Source organism: Acomys russatus, chromosome 29 (genome assembly GCF_903995435.1).
Source record: "Acomys russatus chromosome 29, mAcoRus1.1, whole genome shotgun sequence".
NCBI classification, from domain to species: domain Eukaryota; kingdom Metazoa; phylum Chordata; class Mammalia; order Rodentia; family Muridae; genus Acomys; species Acomys russatus.
In genome coordinates, this window is record NC_067165.1 from 26,877,921 (window position 1) to 26,898,918 (window position 20,998).

At 46.3% G+C, this 20,998-nt stretch overlaps 1 protein-coding gene across 1 annotated transcript; it reads left to right on the plus strand.

Moving 5' to 3' along the window:
- Positions 1-9,315: 9,315 nt before the first annotated feature.
- Positions 9,316-20,230, plus strand: Rpa2 (replication protein A2). The gene is made up of 9 exons (XM_051171726.1): positions 9,316-9,402; positions 9,619-9,725; positions 11,382-11,483; positions 12,423-12,536; positions 14,587-14,661; positions 15,952-16,068; positions 17,572-17,679; positions 17,921-18,015; positions 19,534-20,230. The coding sequence occupies exons 1-9, from the start codon at positions 9,393-9,395 to the stop codon at positions 19,616-19,618; spliced, it is 813 nt and encodes a 270-aa protein (XP_051027683.1). The 5' UTR covers positions 9,316-9,392; the 3' UTR covers positions 19,619-20,230.
- The last annotated feature ends 768 nt before the right edge of the window (positions 20,231-20,998 follow it).

The window sequence follows — 20,998 nt, forward strand, 5'->3', positions numbered from 1 at the left end:
GCCAGTCTGAGTTACAAGAGGCTTTATTACAAACAACTCTTAGGCCGGGCGTGGTGGCGCGCGCCTTTAATCCCAGCACTCGGTAGGCAGAGGCAGGCGAATCACTGTGAGTTCAAGGCCAGCCTGGTCTACAAAGTGAGTCCAGGACAGCCAAGGCTACACAGAGAAGCCTTGTCTTGAAAAACCCAAAAAATAAAATAAAAGAAACAAACATTGTTGGACCCTAGAGTCCAATTCAGGAAGGGGGTCGCCGCGAGAGACCACTCAAGTCACACAGGCTGGATATATAGGTAAAATTTATTACTAACACATCAGAAGTCCCAATTGTTGATAATATCAGGGTCCCTCAGCACTCGGGAGGTGAATGACCCTGAGTAGCTGTTACAGGCTAGTTTTTAAAGGCTAAAACCACAAAGCAGGGGGGTTGCTTATCCAGTTAGACCATATGGACATTAGCGTTGGGAGACCTCTTGTGGGGACTTGGGTGTGGGTCCCTAGGGCGGTTACTGGAAACTGTATGAGACCTTTGATGGTGGGGAGCTCGCATGTATCTATTCTGGGAACTAGGGTGGAACTCCTGAGGCTAGCAGTAACAAGAACTGGGAGAAGCCTCAGGTCTTACATTTTATAATTTTACAATTTTACAGTTTCTCAACATCTCTTAGAGTTCTTCATTGATCCTGCCAGGAGCCTGGAACTGCCGCACGAACTGAGGGACAGGGAGGAAGGTGTGGTCCTGTGGAACCTGTCCTTAAGAGACTGAGGGCTAGATCACCTCTCAGCAGGTTACCTGACCTGAGAAGGCTGAGGAGGGTTGTGACTCAGCCTGAGGAAGACAATGGCAGGTTTCTGGGAGGAGATGGCACAGGCTTAATCCCTTTGGGAGTTCTGTTTTGTTTCTTGTTACTACTGATGGTTTGGGTTTTGTCTTTTTGTGGTTTATTGTGTTGTTGTTGTTGTTTTGTTGCTCCTGTTGTGGCTTGCCGGGATGAAACCCAGATGCTAACTCAAGGAAAGACAAACTCTCCACCTCACAGCCACACCCCACACCTAACCAGCTTGAAGTCAATTAACAAAAGAGAGAACAGGTTGTCTTGGGAGCAGAAGGGTGTGAGTGAGGCAGGGGGAGCAACATGTGAAGAAGGAATAGCATTGCCAGGGAGCCATAGTGATGATTAGAAAATAAGATGCTGGGGCTGGAGAGATGGCTCAGAGGTTAAGAGCACTGACTGCTCATCTGTAGGCATTAAGTTCAATTCCCAGCAACCACATGGTGGTTCATAACCATCTATAATGGAATCTGATGCCCTCTTCTGTCATGCAGGTATAAATGCAGGCATACATATGTTTACATAATAAATAAATCTTTAAAAAACAAAACAAAAACAGGGCTGGGCTGTGGTGGCGCACGTCTTTAATCCCAGCACTTGGGAGGCAGAGGCAGGTGGATCTCTGTGAGTTCGAGGCCAGCCTGCTGTACAAAGGGAGTCCAGGACAGCCAAGGCTACACAGAGAAGCCCTGACTAGAAAAACCAAAAAAGAAAAAGAAAGAAAGAAAGAAAGAAAAAGATGCCAGTGTTATGCCCAGATCTCAAGATTCCCAAATCTTGACCTACTCAGGAGCCACTTCTGGTACAAGTGCACGAGGGTTGTTTATTTAAGCCTGGGCAGGGACTCCCTCCCTCACCAACGCAGTGGACTAGGAATGGGAGCCCTGAGCTTAGAAAGTGTGTTTTTATAGGTTTTAGACAAAGAAATGGGTTTTACAGTATATGATTGGATGACATCTGTAGGGGAATTTGCCCTTTAAATTAGATTGGTACTAGTCTGGTGCCAAACCACAGACGATTAATTTCTAAGGAATAACTTTGGGAGGGATTTAGGGGAATGTCTGAACTTTTAGTATCCTTCTGTTTTGCAGCTGATTGGTTATTCTTTGTCTCTGTGCCAAGTGTACCTTCAATGGGTTTTTCTAGATCCAGAGTTCAGGAGTAGGTCACCCAAACACAGAAATGGGAATTTTTACTTTGGTCTGTCACCAGGCAACAGATACAATATGGAAAAGTATAATATATGAGTGTGGGAGAGCAGGGGAGGGGGAGGGGCACCCCAGAGAGAGAGAGAGAGAGACAGGAAGAGAGACAGAGACAGCAACAGAGAGAATATAATAGACTTGGGGTCTGAGGCCAGGAATGCAGGCAGAAGCCATGCCATGCTTAGATGTTTAAGCTGAGAGCTTTGGGGAACCAGGATCAGAGGTAAAACTGGGGCCAAATCCCAGCACTCGGGAGGCAGAGGCAGGTGGATCTCCGCGAGTTCGGGACCAGCCTGGTCTGCAAAGCGAGTCCAGGACAGCCAAGAATACACAGAGAAACCCTGTCCCAAAAAACAAAAAAACCGAGGCCAAAGAGGTGGCTCAACAGTTAAGAGCACTTGTTCCTCTTGCACGGAACTCAGGTTTGGTTTTCATCAACCACGGGGGGCGGGGGGGGGGGGGGGGGGGCGGGGCGCGGCTCATGACTGTGTGTAACTCCAGTTCCAGGGATCCAGCGCCCTCTTCTGGCCTCTGAAGGTACCACACCCCCACCCCCACACAGTACACATACATAAAAATGAAGGGAAAACCCTAATATGTATAAAATAGAGATAAATCTCTCTCTCTCTCCCTCCCCCCCCCCCTCTCTCCAGAATTTTTCTGTGTAACAGCCCTGGCTGTCCTAGAACTCCATTTGTAGACCAGGTTGGCATCAAACTCAGAGATCCACCCAAGTGCTGGGATTAAAGGCACGAGCCACCATGCCCAGTTTTTGTTTTTGTTTTTGTTTTTCAAAAGACAGTTCTACCTGCAATCTCAGAAAGATGAATACAGGGTGAGAACAGCAAAGAGTCTTAAGGCCAAAAAGTTGTCTTAGTCCATCTCCTGGTAGTGTAACACAAGACCTGAGACTGGATACCTTGTATTTTTTTTTTTTTATGGTTTTTTGAGACAGGGTTTCTCTGTGTAGCCTTGGCTGTCCTGGACTCACTTTGTAGACCAGGCTGGCCTCGAATTCACAGCGATCTGCCTGCCTCTGCCTCCTGAGTGCTGGGATCAAAGGTGTGCGCCACCACGTCCGGCTCTGGATACCTTGTAAAGAACAGAAATGTCAATACATTTCTAAAAGCTCACATTCCTGGAAGCTCAGAAGTCTAAAGTGAGGCTGCTCACGTGTTGTGGGGTCCCTGAAGGTATCATGATCAGTAGGGAAATCTTGAAGAGGTGAGAATGAAAACTCGGTATAAGCCGGGCGTGGTGGCGCACGCCTTTGATCCCAGCACTCGGGAGGCAGAGGCAGGTGGATTGCTATGAGTTCGAGGCCAGCCTGGTCTACAAAGTGAGTCCAGGATGGTCAAGGCTACACAGAGAAACCCTGTCTTGAAAAACCAAAATAAAATAAAATAAATAAAAATAAATTTAAAAAATCCCAGCACTTAGGAGGCAGAGGCAGGTGGATCTCCGTGAGTTCGAGGCCAGCCTGGTCTACAAAGCAAGTCCAGGACAGCCAGGGATACACAGAGAAACCCTGTCTTGAAAAAACAAAAAAACAAAAACAACAACAAACAAAACCCAGCAATAGTATAAGCATATGTTTTCATTTTAATCCTAGGTGTGGAGATATGGGGCTGCTTTGCAGCAGCTGACTCTGATTCGCCTCGTGTGCTCTAGCAGAGGCATGGTTTTGCCAGCTGCAGAGAGTTTCTGTGATTGTGTGCTGTTTGGAATTCTGGGAACTTTTCAGAGGGTATATAAATTTTAGCGCTCCAAAGGCATCATGGGCTGTTGTTTGGTTGTTGATTGTTAGTGGCAAGTTGTTATTTGTTGGTTGTTGGTTTGTTAAGTAGTCCTGCGCAAAGAGGAAACAGATAGAAGAAATGAGATATCTTGGCGACAAAGATCAAATTTGCCCCAAGGAAGTCAACTGCCCTAACCAGCAGGAAGCAGTCTAAAGATAATGTCACCCGCCTTTCCAACCCCTGATTTTATTCAGGTATCTTTCTCCTTTTTGCTCTACCCTTTTTTTTCCCGTCTTATCTAGTGTTAGGGGATTTAAAGGTGGGGGGAAAGGGTGGAGAAGGATGGAAAAAAGAAGAACCTACTGCTTTTTGGGTTTGGGTATTTTGTTTGTTTGGTTGGTTTTTGGTTTTTCGAGACTGGGTTTCTCTGTGTAGCTTTGGCTGTCCCAGACTCACTCTGTAGACCAGGCTGGTCTTGAACTCGCAGCAATCCACCTGCCTCTGCCTCCCGAGTGCTGGGATTAAAGGTGTGAGCCACCATACCTGGCTAGAACCTACTGTTATAATATTTGATAAATACACCACACATCAGATCTGGTATGAAAAGAGATCTATTGTGGGGAAGAGGGAGAAAAAAAGAGGGTGCCCATGACAGAGGGAGAGAAACAGCAAGAGAAAGAGACAGAGAGAACGTGCTCAAGAGACCCTTATATCTGGCACACACCTGGTACCTGGCGGCAGCAGGCGGTGACATCAGAGGTTGCCAGGTCTCATAGGGGTCCCAATGTCCTAACACTCACAAAGTAGCAAATGATGGCTACAGATTTCTATGACTTACAGAGTGAGTTCCAGGGCAGCCAAGGCTACACAGAAAAACCCTGCCTCAAAAAAACACAAACAACTATATATATATTATATATATACTGGATACTAATGGGGCTCTGGGAGGAGGATGGACTTTGCCCAGATGAACCACCAACCCCCGTGGGGGAGTTCAAGTCTTGTCTCAGAGAGAGCTTGATGCCAGCCTGGGCTACAGGAGACCCCGTCAAAACAAAACGAGGAAGACAGCCAGGAATGTAACTTGGATTGCTTGTCTAGCTTGTACAAGGCCCTGGTACCATCCTTAGCACTGCACGTGCAAGAAAGAATGGAAGAAGGCAGGAAGGGAGGGGAAAGTCGGGAGGGAGGAATTGAAAGGCGGAGAAGAGGGGCTGGAGAGATGGCTCAGAGGTTAAGAGCACTGACTGCTCATCCAGAGGTCCTGAGTTCAATTCCCAGCAACCACATGGTGGCTCATAGCCATCTGTAATGTGATCTGATGCCCTTTTCTGTCATGCAGGCAAGCATTGTGTACATAATAAATAAATAAATCTTGAAAAAAATATATATATATTAAAAAAAAAAAGGCAGAGAAGAGGCAGGGTAAAGAAGGGAGAGGAGGGAGAGGGAGGAAAAACCACCTTTGTCCCTCAGAATGGTACAGACTTGTCCCATGAGTAAGAGTACCAGAAGGGTTACGCTCTGTCCCCGTCCAGAGAACTGTGTCACTCAGAGGCGGCACATGTCAAAAGAACTACCGATGTGGGGTCCACTTAAATCCAACATATCTCAACAACAGCTCAATATACATGACAAAATGTTATTGTAATCAGGCTGCTGCTGATCCGTCAGACTCTGGAGTGAATTGTGACCTTGAAGGGACGTTGTACAGCATTTTCAAAGGATAAAGCTATAAAGAGAGGAGAGCACCGTGGGCTGTAGCCCTGTCCAGTCATAACTGTCATAAGGAGTGGAGCAAGGGAGTGTCCATCCGTCAGGACAGGAGTGGGTTCCTGGGCCTGGAACATGAACTTAGTTGACCCTGCCAGCAAGATGGAGTTGTCCTTGAGATGGTTGGACTCAGACAACTGTCTCCTTACAAGTTGTCCCTGAGATGTCTGGACTCAGACAACTGTCTCTTTACCAGTTGTCCCTGAGATGTCTGGACTCAGACAACTGTCTCCTTACAAGTTGTCCCTGAGATGGCTGGACTCAGACAACTGTCCCCAGATCCCCTAGGGCCCAGGATTTTGAATTTAGTTTCTCCCTATGATTAAGTGCAGTCTGGAAACAAAATGATAGTCCTTAGAATAAGATTCTTTGCTTGTTGCCAACACTGAGTCTGAATTTTTGCCAGGGGAAAGAACGAACCAATAGAGTTTAGAGATAGAGAGTGGTTGCCATAGCCTGCTAGAGAGACATTTGTGTTTAGTTTTCTGAAAAGTATGTCTCTGTGGTTATGTGCACATGACCACAGGTGCCTTCAGAGCCAGAGGACTTCTTGGGATCCCCTAGGGCTGCTCCTCTCCAGGCTTTAGGGGAAGTCTGTCCTTCCTTGCTTATCTCCCAGCATGCTTAGCTCTCCGTAGATTGTATTATTTCTGTCTAGTGTTCTCTGTCCCGCATCAAAGTATCATGACCTTGAGGCCTTTTCATTAAGAAGTTCATTCTGAAGGGAACATGTGTGCCAGCTTTATTTTGAGGACCAAGCTATTGCTGCTGGCTTACTTGTTTTTGGTTTGGTTTGGGGTTTTTTGAGACAGGGTTTCTCTGTGTAGCCCTGGCTGTCCTGGAGTAGCTTTGTGGACAAGGCTGACCTCGAATTCACAGCGATCCACCTGCCTCTGCCTCCTGAGTGCTGGGATTAAAGATGTGCGCTACCATGCAGGGTGAGATCCTGTCCTTTTGTTTTGTTTTGTTTTTCAAGACAGAGTTTCTCTCTAGACATCCTCCTCCTTTCTCTGGAGACCTTGCCCCAACTTCGCTGCTCAGCAGGGTCGTTGCAGAGCCATCTCCCTTCCTCTTGGCTCATCTCCCTCCTCCCTGAAGCTGCTAAGTTAATGTATTTGCCTTGTTATTATTTTTTTCTCTCTCAAACTATAATAAAATGATTCATGAAAGTTGCAGGGAGATCAAATCTCTCTTTTTATTGGGGGGATACCCTAGGTTGACCTCAAACTCAAGAGCCTCCAGCCTGGGCAAGTGCTGTCAGTATAGATCTAAATAACCACATCCCACTAAGAATAAATAGCCTGGCTGGAGAGATGGCTCAGAGCACCTGCTGCTCTTCCAGAGGTCCTGGGTTCAATTCCCAGCAACCACATGGTGGCTCACAACCATCTATAATAGGATCTGACATCATCTTCTGGCCTGCAGGTGTACATGCAGGCAGAGCTTGGTATACATAATAACAAATAAATGTATAAATATTTTAAAAAAGAATAACTAGCCAATGATTAGATTTTGAAGGCTCAACTTATACAAAAGATATGTACCCTCTCTAAGCAGGGCTTTCTAAGACAGCTCACCCATAAGTATTTCACAGTCTGAAAAGTTGCAGGGCAAACAGTAGTGGTACAGGTCTGTAATCCCAGCTACCAAAGAAGATGAAAGCAGGGGCAGGAGAATGGCTCTGTTTAAGAACTCTTGCTGATTTTCCAGAGGACCCAAGCTCAGTTCCCAGTACCCTGTCAGGTGGCTCACAACAGCCTGTGAGTCCAGGCTCAGGGGACCTGACACCCTCTTCTGGAAAGCACAGGCATTCATGGCCTGCACTCAGACACAGACACATGATTAGAAGTAAATAAAGAAAGTCAGAAGCCAGCCTGGGTAGTGCAGGGAGCCTGTAAAGAAAAAGAAGAAGAAGAAGAAGAAGAAGAAGAGAAGGAGGAGGAGGAAGAAGAGGAGGAGGAGGAGGAGGAGGAGGAGGAGGAGGAGGAGGAAGGGAAACCTTAGAAATTCTGAGCTTGAGCCAGGGGTGGTGGCACACACCTTTAATCCCAGCACTTGGGAGGCAGAGGCAGGTGGATCTCTGTGAGTTCGAGGCCAGCCTGGTCTACAAAGTGAGTCCAGGACAGCCAGGGCTACACAGAGAAAGCCTATCTCGGGGGGGGGGGTGGGGGTTGGGGGGGGGAAGAGCTCTGGCTGCTCTTCCAAAGGTCCTGAGTTCAATTCCCAGCAATCACATGGAGGTTCACAGCCATCTATAATGGGATTTGGGGTCCTCTTCTGTTGGGCAGGCACGCATACAAGCAGGTGTATATAATAAATAAATAAATCTTTTTGTGAAAAAGATAGTTCGGCTTGCTGACCCATGTGGTTGGCCTCCGTGAGTTTTTTTACAGACTCAAAAATCATGGAGGCCATCACGTGACTCTACAGGAAAATTTTCATTTATTTCATTTTCACCATGCAGCCCCAGCTAGCCTGGAATTTGCTATACAGTTTGGGCTGGCCTCGAACTCACAGAAATCCCCCTGCTTCTGCCTGAGTGCTGAGATTAAATTATCATATGGGGCGATTTTTAATTCATTTTTGTTTGTTTTCAAGACAGGTTTCTCTGGGTAACAGCCCTCTAGACCAGGCTAGCCTCGAACTCACAGAGATCTGCCTGCCTCTTGCCTGAGTGCTGGCATTAAAGGTGTGTGCCACCATGCCTGCCTTCCGCCCCCTCACCCCCATTTTAATTTCTTAGAGACAGGGTCTTTATTTGTTTTAAGACAGGGTTTCACTGTATAGCCTTGGCTGTCACATAACTTGCTCTGTAGACCAGGCTGGTCTCCAACTTACAGATCTGCCTGCCTCTACCTCCTAAGGGATGGGATTAATGCATGTGTCCCGATTTTAATTAATTAATTTATTTATTGGTTTTTCGAGGCAGCGTTTCTCTGTGTAGCCTTGGCTGTCCTGAACTTGCTTTGTAGACCACGCTGGGCTCGAACTCCCAATGATCCTCCTGCCTCTGCCTCCCAAGTGTTGGGATTAAAGGCGTGAGCCACCACGCCCGGCTCCGATTTTAATTTTTTAAAACATTATTTATTTATTATTTATTTATACAGTATTCTGCCCACATGTGTGCAAGAAGAGGGCACCAGATCCCATTATAGATGGCTGTGAGCCACCATGTGGGTGCTGGGAATTGAACTCAGGACCTTTGAAAGGGCAGCCAGTGCTCTTAACCTATGAGCCATCTCTCCAGCCCTTAATTTCTTATAGAGAGTAAATAATCCCACGAGGTCCTGTGAGGCTAGTACTGTGAGTCTCTGAGGTGTATAAATGGCGTGTCACAGGGGAACGCCAACGTCGAAAGTGTGACTTCCACGACATCGTCTCAGAGTCAGCTTCGTCTGGAAACTAGCAGTTTGGCGGGAACAGGAGGGCAACAAACAACGGAAGTGACGCGAGCCGCCACGCACTTGAAGGCGTGGAAGGGCGGGTAAAATGGCTCCGGAAGTGTTTTGATTGGTTACTTTTATGAAACACCGTCCTATCTGGTTTTTGCCCTCAGTAAAGGTGGCCGCTTAGGCATTCCATCCCTTCTTGGGGCGTGCATTTTTTAATAAAAACTTGATGTAGATACCGGAAAAGGCGTAAGATTCGTGCGTTCTCATTGGTTGAAGCGAGATGCGTCCCGGGCGCTGATTGGCTCGCCCTTCGCGGGAAGGAGTTTGTGGCGCCAGTGTAAAGTAGACACAAGGCCGCCACGCCGGAGCGGCTGCCAAATAGTTGTTAGGTGCTCACCCAGCTCTCCGGACTTGAGCTTCTTGGGCCTCTTTGTCCGGAGAACCGCGACCAGGATGTGGAATAGTAATGGCGGGCGACCGGGCGGCGGGGAGGAGGCGGAAAGTCGCGCGGGGGTGTCAGGAGTGAGCGAGTCGCGCGTGGGACAGCAGGGTCCGAGCGAGCGGCCGGAGCGGCGACGTTTAAGGGGGGGGGGGGGGGGGGGACGGTGTTTGCCTGGCACAAGGTGACGGGAGCCCGCGGGTCGCCGCGCAGACACTAATAACTGCCGTTCACAACCAGGCGGATTCGAAAGCTTCGGCGGCTCCAGCTATGGCGGAGCGGGCGGCTACACGCAGACCCCCGGCGGCTTCGGCTCGCCCACACCGACGCAGGCAGAGAAGAAATCAGTACGTAGAGCGACTTGCTCCCTTTTCATTTGTTTCCTCCTGGCTAACTTGTCCGTGAGAGTACGTGGTTTTGTGGAGGGGGGGGTGGCACACCCGATCTGGTTCGGAAGCTGTCAGTTACCTACTTTTTGTAGGGTAGAATGTGTAAAAATAAATAAATAAATATATATATAAATGTATAATATATAATATATATAAATTATATATATAAATAAACAAAAAAAAATATATATATATATATATATATATATATCCGATCTGGTTCGGAAGCTGTCAGTGACCTACTTTTTGTAGGGTAGAATGTGTTAAAAAAAAATATATATACACACACACACACATACATACATACATACATACATATATATATATATATATATATATATACATATATATGTTTTGTTTTTTTTTTATTGCTTGGCCAGCGCGCTATGGTCGGCTGAGCCTCCACGTTTCTGGTCCTACCTCTTGAAAGTGTGCTTTAGCAGTGTTAAGTGTCGCTGTCCTCAGGCCACGGTTGGAACTACTGAATCCCTGAATAGCAGGAGTCCGCCTGTGTTCAGAACAGAGTTTGAGTTAATTTCCTGTCGCTATCTGACAGGAAGTACACTCTAATCCTTAATCTGCTGTGCTCTTACTGCCTTGTACATCCCTGTATGAGGCTGAGAGTTTGGGGCTGGGGGGCCGGATTTTGTTGGAGACAGGCTCACCAGGTAGCCCCGGCTGGCCTGGAACTCAGAGACCCACCTGCCACTGCCTCTCTAGTGCTGGGAGTAAGGATGTGGGCTGCCAGTCTCATCCTGACTGCGAGTAGGGGGCCAGACAGTCCCTGGGCCGATGCTGACCGAATATTTGCCTGTGGCCTGTAGTGACTGTTCTCCACTGTGTTTGTTTTAAGATGGGGTGTACCTCTGCTGCCCAGGCTGGCTTTGAGCTGATGGGGCTGGAGTGATCCTCCTGCCTTTCTGCCTCCGCTTCCCTGAGAGCTGGGAAGCAGCTCCCTATATGTTTCCAGTCTATGTTATAGTTTCTGGTATTTGAAATTGCCAGTAAATGTTTCTGAGATCCCAAATAGGGCATTTTGTTCTATAATGTATCAGGATGGTGTCTGTTGTTTACATTAGGACTTCTGCTAAGTAAAGGAGAAAGGTGAGGTGAAGGCATGACTTTTGTGATGTTTTAATTTTGGGACAAGTTTTCACTAGCTGTGGGTGGCCTAGAACTTAGTCTGTGCAGACCATGAATTTGTGGTGATCCTCCTGCCCCTCCTCCCAAGTGCTGGGATTAAAGGTGTGGGATACCACTGCCTGGGCCTGGGATTTGTTCTCAAAGCCAGCTGTCTTGTCCTGCCTCTGGTCTGGCCTTTTCTTTGTGAACCCACAGTATAATATAAACATCTGTTCACCTGGAGCTCCTGGATCAGATCAGTGTGGCATTAGCTGTGTGTGGTGGTGCCTGCTTTGAATCCTAGCACTCAGGAGCAGCCAGATGGATCAGATGCGACTGTTGTTAGCTTTCTGGCCTCCTTCTGTGTCTGAAGCAAGGAGAGTTTGGTTTTGAAAATTCACTGTTGGAGTATATTCAAAGGACTTGGCACGTAGCAAATATGAAATGAATGGTTATTCTCTCATGGTGACTGTGTATGCTTGTCCTTTTCAGAGGGTCCGAGCCCAGCACATTGTGCCCTGTACCATATCTCAGCTGCTTTCCGCTACTCTGACTGATGAAGTGTTCAAAATTGGGAATGTTGAGATTTCACAGGTATGTAAGTTTTGTGGAAGAAACACATAGGGATTGGAAAGATGGCTGTGCAAACATCAGGACCAGAGTTAGATCCTAGCACCCTTGTCCAAACCCAAGTTTGAGTACCCTTGTGCCTGCGACCACAGTTCTGTGGGTCAGAGACAGGAGGACCCTTATGTCGAAGGGATAAAGCCATTAGTGCTAGACCTGGGCGCCTACTGTCCTCCAGCCTCAGCAAGGGCATTGCACAGCTGTCTGCTCAGGCGCATAAAAGGAAAGACATAGACTTGCTATATTGGGAAGTATATAGGTGAAAGTGCGTGGGCTTTTTTGCACACGCCAGATGACCTGAGTTCAGTCTCCAGATCCATGTTGGAAAAAAGAACTAACATCCTAAAATACCCTTTGACCTCTGTTCATGCCACATGTACACACAAAAGTAATGACTAAGTATATGAAGGTATTCTTCCCTTGGAGTTTTACTCTCAGGAGTTATTTTCCATTTTCTTTAATGTTTGCTCTGGAGAGAGAGAGAGACAGAGAGAGAGAGATTTTAAAAAATAGGTAAATTTGGGATGGGCATGGTAGCTCATATCTATAATACCAGCACTCAGGAGACAGGCAGGAGGATTACCACAAGTGTGAGGCCAGTCAAGCCCATGAAGCAAGTGCGAAGCCCTCCAGGGCTGTATAATAAGACACGCTGCCACCCCCTCCGCACAGCAGGGTTTCTCTGTAGCCTTGGCTGTAGACCAGGCTGGCCTTGAACTAACAGAGATCCATGTGCTTCTGCTACTCTAGTGCTGGGATTATAGGCATGTGCCACCACACCCAGATAAAACCCTTATCTCAAAAAAAAAAATTGTTTTTAAAAATGATTGTTTGTGCACATTTGTACAGCTGGCTTTGATTTCCAGGGAAATTAGACTTTTTGTTTATTTTCTTGTTCTACTCTAGGTCACTATTGTGGGAATAATCAGACATGCAGAGAAGGCTCCTACCAATATTGTTTACAAAATAGACGACATGACTGCAGCACCTATGGATGTTCGCCAGTGGGTTGATACAGATGTGAGTGTCTTCTCTTGATGAGCTGGGGCTACTTTGGGACTTTGTGTGTTCAGTTCTTTCAGTTTTAGCCTTTGGAAGGCTTTTCTTAGTGTGAAAATGCATAAGCAAGATACCAAAGGTGAAAACCCATAAAGTGAGAACATAATTGATTTCACTACATAAAAATTTAAAACCACCTAAAATTGTGTAAGATTAATAGGCATGTGACACAACAGAGTAGAAAGTAAATTCTCTAAGGAGTGTTTTCCTCTTGGTCATCATTGTCCCCAATATCTAAGCAGGCAATATAGTATAATAGCACACAGTGGGCCTTGAATAAATACTGTTTAAATGAATAGGAAGCATACTGAGGCATACGCAGACACCTTAATAAAAAGCTCTGCAACGCAAAAACAAGTAACTGCACTTTAGAGAAGTGGACAGAGAAAGATACATAGGTCATTTGTAAAAGACCAGATAAAAATGGCAACAGCGATACAGGTCAGCTTTAGATTTAGTAAGTGCTGAAAATGAGTGAGAGTTTCTAATTTGTGTGAAAGTAGCACCTAGCCCAGTGCTCGAAACATGTAGAAGACAATCATTTGTTGACTTGTCTTTTCTTTTTTAATTTTAGTAAGAAAATGACAGCCTGGGCATGGTGGTGTTTTTAATCCCAGCACTCAGGAGGCAGAGGCAGGTGGATCTCTGTGAGTTTTCGAGGCCAGCCTGGTCTACAAAGCGAGTCTAGGACAGCCAAGGCTACACAGAGAGACCCTGTCTTGAAAAACCGAAAAAAGAAAATGCCTATGGCCAGGCAGTGGTAGTGCATTTAATCCCAGCACTCAGGAGGCAGAGGCAGGTAAATCTGTGAGTTTGAGGCCAGCCTGGTCTACAGAGCGAGTTCCAGGATAGCCAGGGCTACACAGAAACCCTGTCGAGAAGAGAGGGACAGAGACAGACAGAAAGAAAGTGGCTGCTGTACAGCTCTGACAGTATGAGTGTATGAATAAATTCTGGTGTGCTTTCCCAGAACTCATCAGTTTAAAAATACTGACCAGGGCTGGACAGGTGGCTCAGTGGTTAGGAGCACTGGCTGCTCTTCCAGAGGATAGGGTTTAATTCCCAGCACCTACATGGCAGCTCACAACTGTCTATAACTCTACTTCCAGGGGATCTGACACCCTCACATCTACATACAGACAAAACACTGAATGCATATGAAGATACATAAGTAAATATTAAAAATAAAATAAAAAAAGATTGGCCTTGCTGGGCAGCCCTGAGAAGGCAGAAGCATGTGGATCTCTGATTGCAAGGCCAGGCTGATTTGCAGAGGACCACCAGGGCCATATAGACAAAGAGAAAGGTTGACCTACAAATCCACTGCCAGGGATTTACATTAAGAAAACAAAGATGTGTAGCAGTATTTAGTTTAAGGGTATTGACCAGGCAGGCTGGAGGAATGACTAGGCAGTTGATAGCATTGGTTGCTCTTCCAGAGGTCCAGTACCACAGCTGTCTTAACTTCAGTTCCAGTGGATTCAGCATCTGGCCTCCATGGCACTAAAAGCATGGTGGCACCCACCAATAAAAAAGAACACAACTGGTACACAGATACCCATAACACATACAATGAAGTGGGTAAAAATTATTGACCAGGAGCCAGGAAGATGGCTCAGTAGGTAAACGTGAGGTGCTCCCTCTCCCTTCTCTCTCTCTCCTCTCCCACCTCCCTTCCTCTCCCTCTTCTCCTCTCTTCCTTTCTCTCTCTCACCCCCCCCCCACCCCAGCATAAGCCTGTTAATCTAGTACTTGATAGATAGACAGGCAGGAAGGTCAGAAGTTCAAAGTCATGCTGTGTGGTGGTGGCGCACGCCTTTAATCCCAGCACTTGGGAGGCAGAGGCAGGCTACACAGAGAGACCCTGTCTTGAAAAACCAAAAATAAAAAAAGAAGTCCAAAGTCATCCTTGGCTCTGTATTGTTTGAAGGTAAGCCTGTGTTACATGAAACCTATCAGAAAATTAAAGTAAATAAAAAGCATAGTGATGTGTTTATATTTTATCTGTTAGGATGCCAGTGGTGAAAACACTGTGGTTCCTCCAGAAACATATGTGAAAGTGGCTGGCCATCTCAGGTCTTTTCAGGTAATGTCAAATAAAATGGTAGCTTCAGAGCTGGGGAGGTGGCTTAGAGGAAGACTTGAGTTTGGATCCTTGTAACCAAAGTTAGCCAGCCACACCAGACTTGCTAATACACACCTGTAACTCAGCTCTCGTGTGGAAAGAGGGAAGTGGAGACAGTCCCTGGACGTTCACAGGCAGGCTGCCTTGATGTACACATTGGCAAACAAAAAGAACCTGTCTCGAGGTAGAAGGCTAGACCAACACTCAAGACTACCCTCTGAGCCGGGTATGGTGGAGCACGCTTTTAGTCCCAGCACGTGGGAGCCAGAGGCAGGTGGATCGCTGTGAGTTCGAGGACAGCCATGGCGACACAGAGAAGCCCTGTCTCAAAAAACAAAACAAACGGAAAAAGACTACCCTCTGCTTTCCACAGTGAGCTGTGTACAGTTATGTATACAGACAGACTCATCTTTACATTTTAAAAGATGATCTTCAGGATATTTGCATGAAGCAGGGCATTGTGGCATAAACCTTTAATCCCAGCACTTGGGAGGCAGAGGCAGGGGAATCTGTTGAGTTCAAGGACAGCCAGGACTACACAAAGGAACCCTGTCTTGAAAGTGAAGGGAAGATAAAAGCAATTTCTCAATTTACATCTTTCCTTAGAAGAATGGGTAAATATCCTTAATCAAATCTGTAGGGCTGGAGAGATGGCTCAGAGGTTAAGAGCACTGACTGCTCTTCCAGAGGTCCTTAGTTCAATTCCCAGCAGACACATGGTGGCTCACAACCATCTATAATGTGATCTGATGCCCTCCTCTGGTGAGTGTAAATGCAGGCAGAGCACTGTATACATAATAAATCTTTAAAAAACATAAAGTAAACAATCAAATCTGTATATTAATGAGATACTTTTCTTCTCTTTATTGAGAGGAAGTATCTAGGTTTTATCTTAAAATAATAGACATTGAAGCCACATGTAGTGGCACATACCTTTATTTTCAGGAAGCAGAGGCAGATAAGGGTCTGAATTAGAGGCCACCCTGTAATGCAGCTCTGGCGAGTTGGGAGACAGGAGGATCTCTACAAGTTTGGGGCTGCCTAGTTGGGGGTATTAGTAGAAAACCTTGAGGTGGGAGGTGAGGACCAACAGCAAGTGTACCCTCTGACTTCCCTTGAACGTGTGGGACGTGTGCCGCATTCATATGCACAGGTGTTCATATTGAAAAATATAACCAAGGGAAAAGCTGATGTTTTGCCCAGAAAGTGACTTGAATGTTTGTTTTTTACTTGCATTTTCTTCTTTACTAGAACAAAAAGAGCTTGGTAGCCTTTAAGATCATTCCCCTGGAAGATATGAATGAGCTCACTGCACATATTCTGGAAGTGGTCAATTCACACATGATACTCAGCAAATCCAACAACCAGGTGAGTAGCTGCCATCGACTTTTTCCCTTTGCGGGGGAAACAAATTTATTTTAGATTGTGTTAATTTACATGTGTTTGTGTAAATGTTTGTGATGTGTGAGGGTACCTTCAGAGGCCAGAAGGAGCATGAGATCCCCTGGAGGTAGTTACAGACAGTTGTGTGCCACCTGGCACACATGCTGGGAACCAAATTTTTGGTTCTCCTGGAAGAGCTGAAAGGGCTTTAACTCCTAAGCCATCTTTAGCTGTCACTTAGGCCCTCCAAGACATTTTCTTCCTAGGCTTTGCCATTGTTTTAGTCTGAGTGAAACACTCATGTTTCTCCGAGTTTTGAGATCTTTCTCACCCAGTACCAAGAAGGCTGAATGAAAACTCCCAAGCCAGACAGCATTTTGTTTATTAACTGGATGACCTAGTAATGGGATAGAATTTCTCCTACTGTGTTTCCATGCTGCTTTAAACCTTACAGGATATTTGTGCTCCTCTGTCATTCAGTACAGTAGATACAACACGTACAGAATGTACTGTTCACCAGGTACTGTGCAAAGGTGAACGGTACTGAGGAGGTACAGTTTGAGTAAGTGGGAAATCAGAGATTATGGTGTCAAGAAGCCTAGAAGGGACACATTTAAGAGGAGTAGTCAGCAGGCTGGAGAGATGGCTCAATGGTTAAGAGCACTGCCTGCTCTTCCAGAGGTCCTGAGTTCAATTCCCAGCAACCACATGGTGGCTCACAACCGTCTATAATGTGATCTGACTCCCTCAGGCAGAACACTGTATACACAATAAATAAATAAATTAAAAAAAAAAAAAAAGAGTAGTCAGCATTGTCTGCTGCTGAGGGGTCAAGTGTTATAAAGCCTGAAAGATTAGCCAGGCACTGTGGCGCACACCTTTAATCCCAGCACGCAGGAGGCAGAGGTAGGCAGATCGCTGTGAGTTCGAGGCCAGCCTGGTCTACAAAGTGAGCCCAGGACAGCCAAGGCTACACAGAGAAACCCTGTCTCAAAAAAACAAAACAAAAACTTGAGCAGCTGGTGGCTGATTGAGAAGTCATTGGTAGTTCTGGTAGAAGTCAATTCAGAAGTATATTTGAGATAATCCAGATAGTGGTAGGCAGAGAAAGGAGTGACTAAAAGAGCACAGCGCAACTGTGCCCCCTTTCTTCATAGTGTTATGAACTTAAATCACCTTAACCACACTAGACAAGCCCTGTGTTGGAGATCTGTACCTACAGGCAAACCTATGCCCTTTTCTCTCCGGGGGTCCCGAGGAAACCATTATAGCTTGCACATGAAATCAGTGCCAGAGCATCCTTTTCAGGGGACAGGGAATATGTGCTTCTGGCGGTTATATTACTTTCCTCTCTGAAAAGTTCATTGTTACAGCTTTGCTATATAAACAGTTACTAGGAAAACTGTTTCTTGGTGTTTACTTGCAAGTTATTTGAAGTAGGCTTGACTTGGTGGCTTTTCTAATGTCCTCAACTTGTTCTTAATTCAGGCCTCTGCAGGGAGGCCATCCATCAGCACCTCAGGAATGGGTGAGCCAGGGAACTTCAGTGGGAGTAACTTCATGCCAGCAAATGGTCTCACTGTGGTCCAAAACCAGGTAAACTGCCTATTTACACATGCAAAGCACAGGTAATCTGGATGCCTGCTTCACACCCACCCCCTTTAAATGTATGAGTGCATGTCCATGAGCCTGGTACAGTGGGGGCTGGAGAGTGGAAACCTAGTTTCCCCCACAGGTGCCCCTCCTGAGGTGCAGCTGCCTTTCCAGCCCCTTTCTTTTCTTATGAAGTAAACTGATCCAGAGTGATTGCTAAAGTCTTTCTAATTTGAACTGTCAGGTGCTGAATTTGATCAAGGCTTGCCCAAGACCAGAAGGACTGAACTTTCAGGATCTCAGGAGCCAGCTGCAGCACATGCCTGTAGCCTCAGTCAAGTAAGTGTTGCTGTCCATGGCCTAGAGGTCCACACTTGACCAGTCTGTGCACAGTCTCCTGATAATGAGAGTGCGTGCAAGAGGGAAGCTGGACCTGGCTTGGTTTCTCGTTTCTAATCTCAGCACTTGAAAGGTAGAAGCAGGAGGATCAGGAGTTGAGAGCTCACATGGACTGCGTGAGACCACACAGCAGAAAGTGGAGCTGTTAACTGCAGCCTGCTGCGAGGGAAGTTGACCAGTTAGGAAGGAATTTCTGTCACTCACAGGTGGCAGTGCTGCACCACTTGCTGATCTGTTCTGGATCTGAAGGCATGAGGCAGTCCTTACACCTTTGCTGTGACTCTATTTTAGGCCCCAGGTTTCATCGCAGCGAACTGAGATGAATTACGAGTAGATGGCACTCATGATACTTGACTTCAGGGCCAGCCTGGTGCACATAGCACGTTCAGGACAGCCTTGACTGTGTAAAAAGAGGCCCTGCCTCAGCCAAACAACTGTAGGCCTAGATAGAAAAGAAGTGCCCAGATCAGTTTCCCCGGCCTGTGCTAGAACATGGTTGTAGATAATGCCCATCTCAGAGTCACTGGTGATGAGGTACTAATCCCTGGGTAAGTTCTAGCTGTTGCTGAATATGTTACTGTCTTTGAGAACCTAAGGGTTTGGAGGAATCACTCTGAATTACCTTTCTGTTCCTGCTACTCTACTGCCCACAGGCAGAGCAGAAAGCATTTCAGTACGTGATTCCAGGGCCTGACTCCAGGGAAAGGAGACTCAAGACCCCGGAGTACAGTAGGATTTCATGTGTAAGCTGACTGTGGCTTCAGGTGTTTTTTTTTGTTTTTGTGGTGGTTGTTTGGTTTTTGGTTTTCGAGACAGGGTTTCTCTGTGTAACAGCTCTGGCTGTCCTGGAACTAGCTCTGTAGTCCAGGCTGGTCTCTAACTCACAGAGATCCTTCTTCCTCTGCCTCCCAAGTGCTGGGATCAAAGGTGTGCGCCAGCACCACCCAGCTGGCTTCAGGTTTGTTTTTGTTTTGTTTTTTTTTTTAAGATTTATTTATTTATTATTATGTATATACTGCTCTGCCTGTACACATACTTGCAGGCCAGAAGAGGGCATCAGATCACATTATAGATGATTGTGAACCACCATGTGGTTTCTGGGAATTGAACTCAGGACCTCTGGAAGAGCAGTTAGTGCTCTTAACCTCTGAGCCATCTCTCCAGCCCCTGGCTTCAGGTTTTTAATGACAGCTTAGATTGGCATTTTAAGTGAGACCATATTCTTTTGAAATTCAAAGCCAGGATCTAAGGCAGCCCTGGTACCCCTGGTGTGCATGGTTAATGTCAATCCTTAGGTTTTATTGGCATTTCTCTGCAAGAGACTCCCATGAACAAAATGACTGAATAATTCATAGCTAAGATGAGAGGTGCAGAAACAAGTGGTGTTTGCTTGCTTAGCTATATTCATACAGCACTAGTTTTAATGTGGGGACCCCCTTCTCCCCTTTTTTCTTCTAGGCAAGCAGTGGATTTTCTGTGTAACGAGGGACACATTTATTCTACTGTGGATGATGATCACTTTAAGTCCACAGATGCAGAGTAATGAGCTCGTTGGGAACCTGAAGGGTTTCCAGCTGGACCTGTTTTCATCATCTGTGCTCTCCAGCTCTGCAGAGTTTGGCCAGTGGCTTCTAGGACAGAAGGTTCATGTAGATCTCAGCTGAAGTCCTCTTGAAACTTACTGCTGTTGTGTTTCTTGTTGTTTAGAGGTTCAAAAGGAGATAGACACTTGAGAAGGAAGTAAAGTAGGCTGGGATTTCTTAACAGAAATTTTGGTAAGCTAGTCAGGACTCCAGGATGGATGGTCGAGATTGAAAGAGGAACACCACCAAGAGAGCAGGGCAGAGCTGCATCCGGCTTGGTAGCTTCTGTTCTTAAAAGGCTTCCTGTTGTGAGGCTGGACAGAACTAGGGCCCAAAAAAAGACCCACAACCTTCTGCCTATTTTGTTTACCACTCTGGGTGTGTGGTGTTACTTTTAAAATTGCACTTTTCCTTCCCCTTGTCTTGCCTGTGGCTGAAATGAGGTTGGAGTGAGCCTGAGGTTCTGGTGTGGTGGCCTCACAGGGCTGAGAGAAAGAAACATTACTTCATTTTTTGTAATATAAATGTCTATATGTTTAATAAAACAATTCAATTATAGTAGCTTCTGAGATGTTGTTGCGTTTATTTTTCACATTTATTGTGTGAGTGTGTGGAAGTCAGGACAACTTGCTGCAGTCTGGTGTCTCTTCTACAGTGTAGTCGGTCATCTTCCATCCTGTGCACTCCAGGGACCCAACTCAGGTCACCAGACTTATTTCCTTCAGGGGTTTGTTGTAGCTGTGCAAAGCATGTGGCACTGCCATGACAGATTATGAATAGACTGGGATAGGGTTATAACTCAGTATTGGAGCCCTTACCTGCCATCTCAAGGCTGCTTCAGCCCCTGGCAGCACTGACGGGTGGGGCCTTTGGTGTTAGTGCTGACAGTGTGTGATCATGCAATGGAGTTGGCTGTCTGCAGTGAGACTTCACAAAGGCTGAAAGCTCACAGATGTCAAAGCTAGGAGTCTTGAATGAAAACTTAACTTGAGGGTGGAGTTGATAGTGTGGGACATGCAAATAAGAACTGCTGGTTTCTAAATGAGCCCTTGCCCTGATGGCTGATGGTAAACATCCGGCTGTTTGCTAGACAGTAATTTCCTCTGAGGAACCACCTGGTTGAGTTAACCAGTTGTTAAATCTTTCTTGGATATGAACACAGGCAAGAGAGTGTGCGCCTCAGCCCCTGGAACTGCTGCTTAGCACAGGACAAGAGCTGTGTCTGGGTATCCAGGGTGAGGTGCTCAGCACGTTGGAACACTAATAACCCGTGCTCTTAGAACTGTTCAGTGAGCCAGGCGTGGTGGCGCATATCTTTAATCCCAGCACTTGGGAGGCAG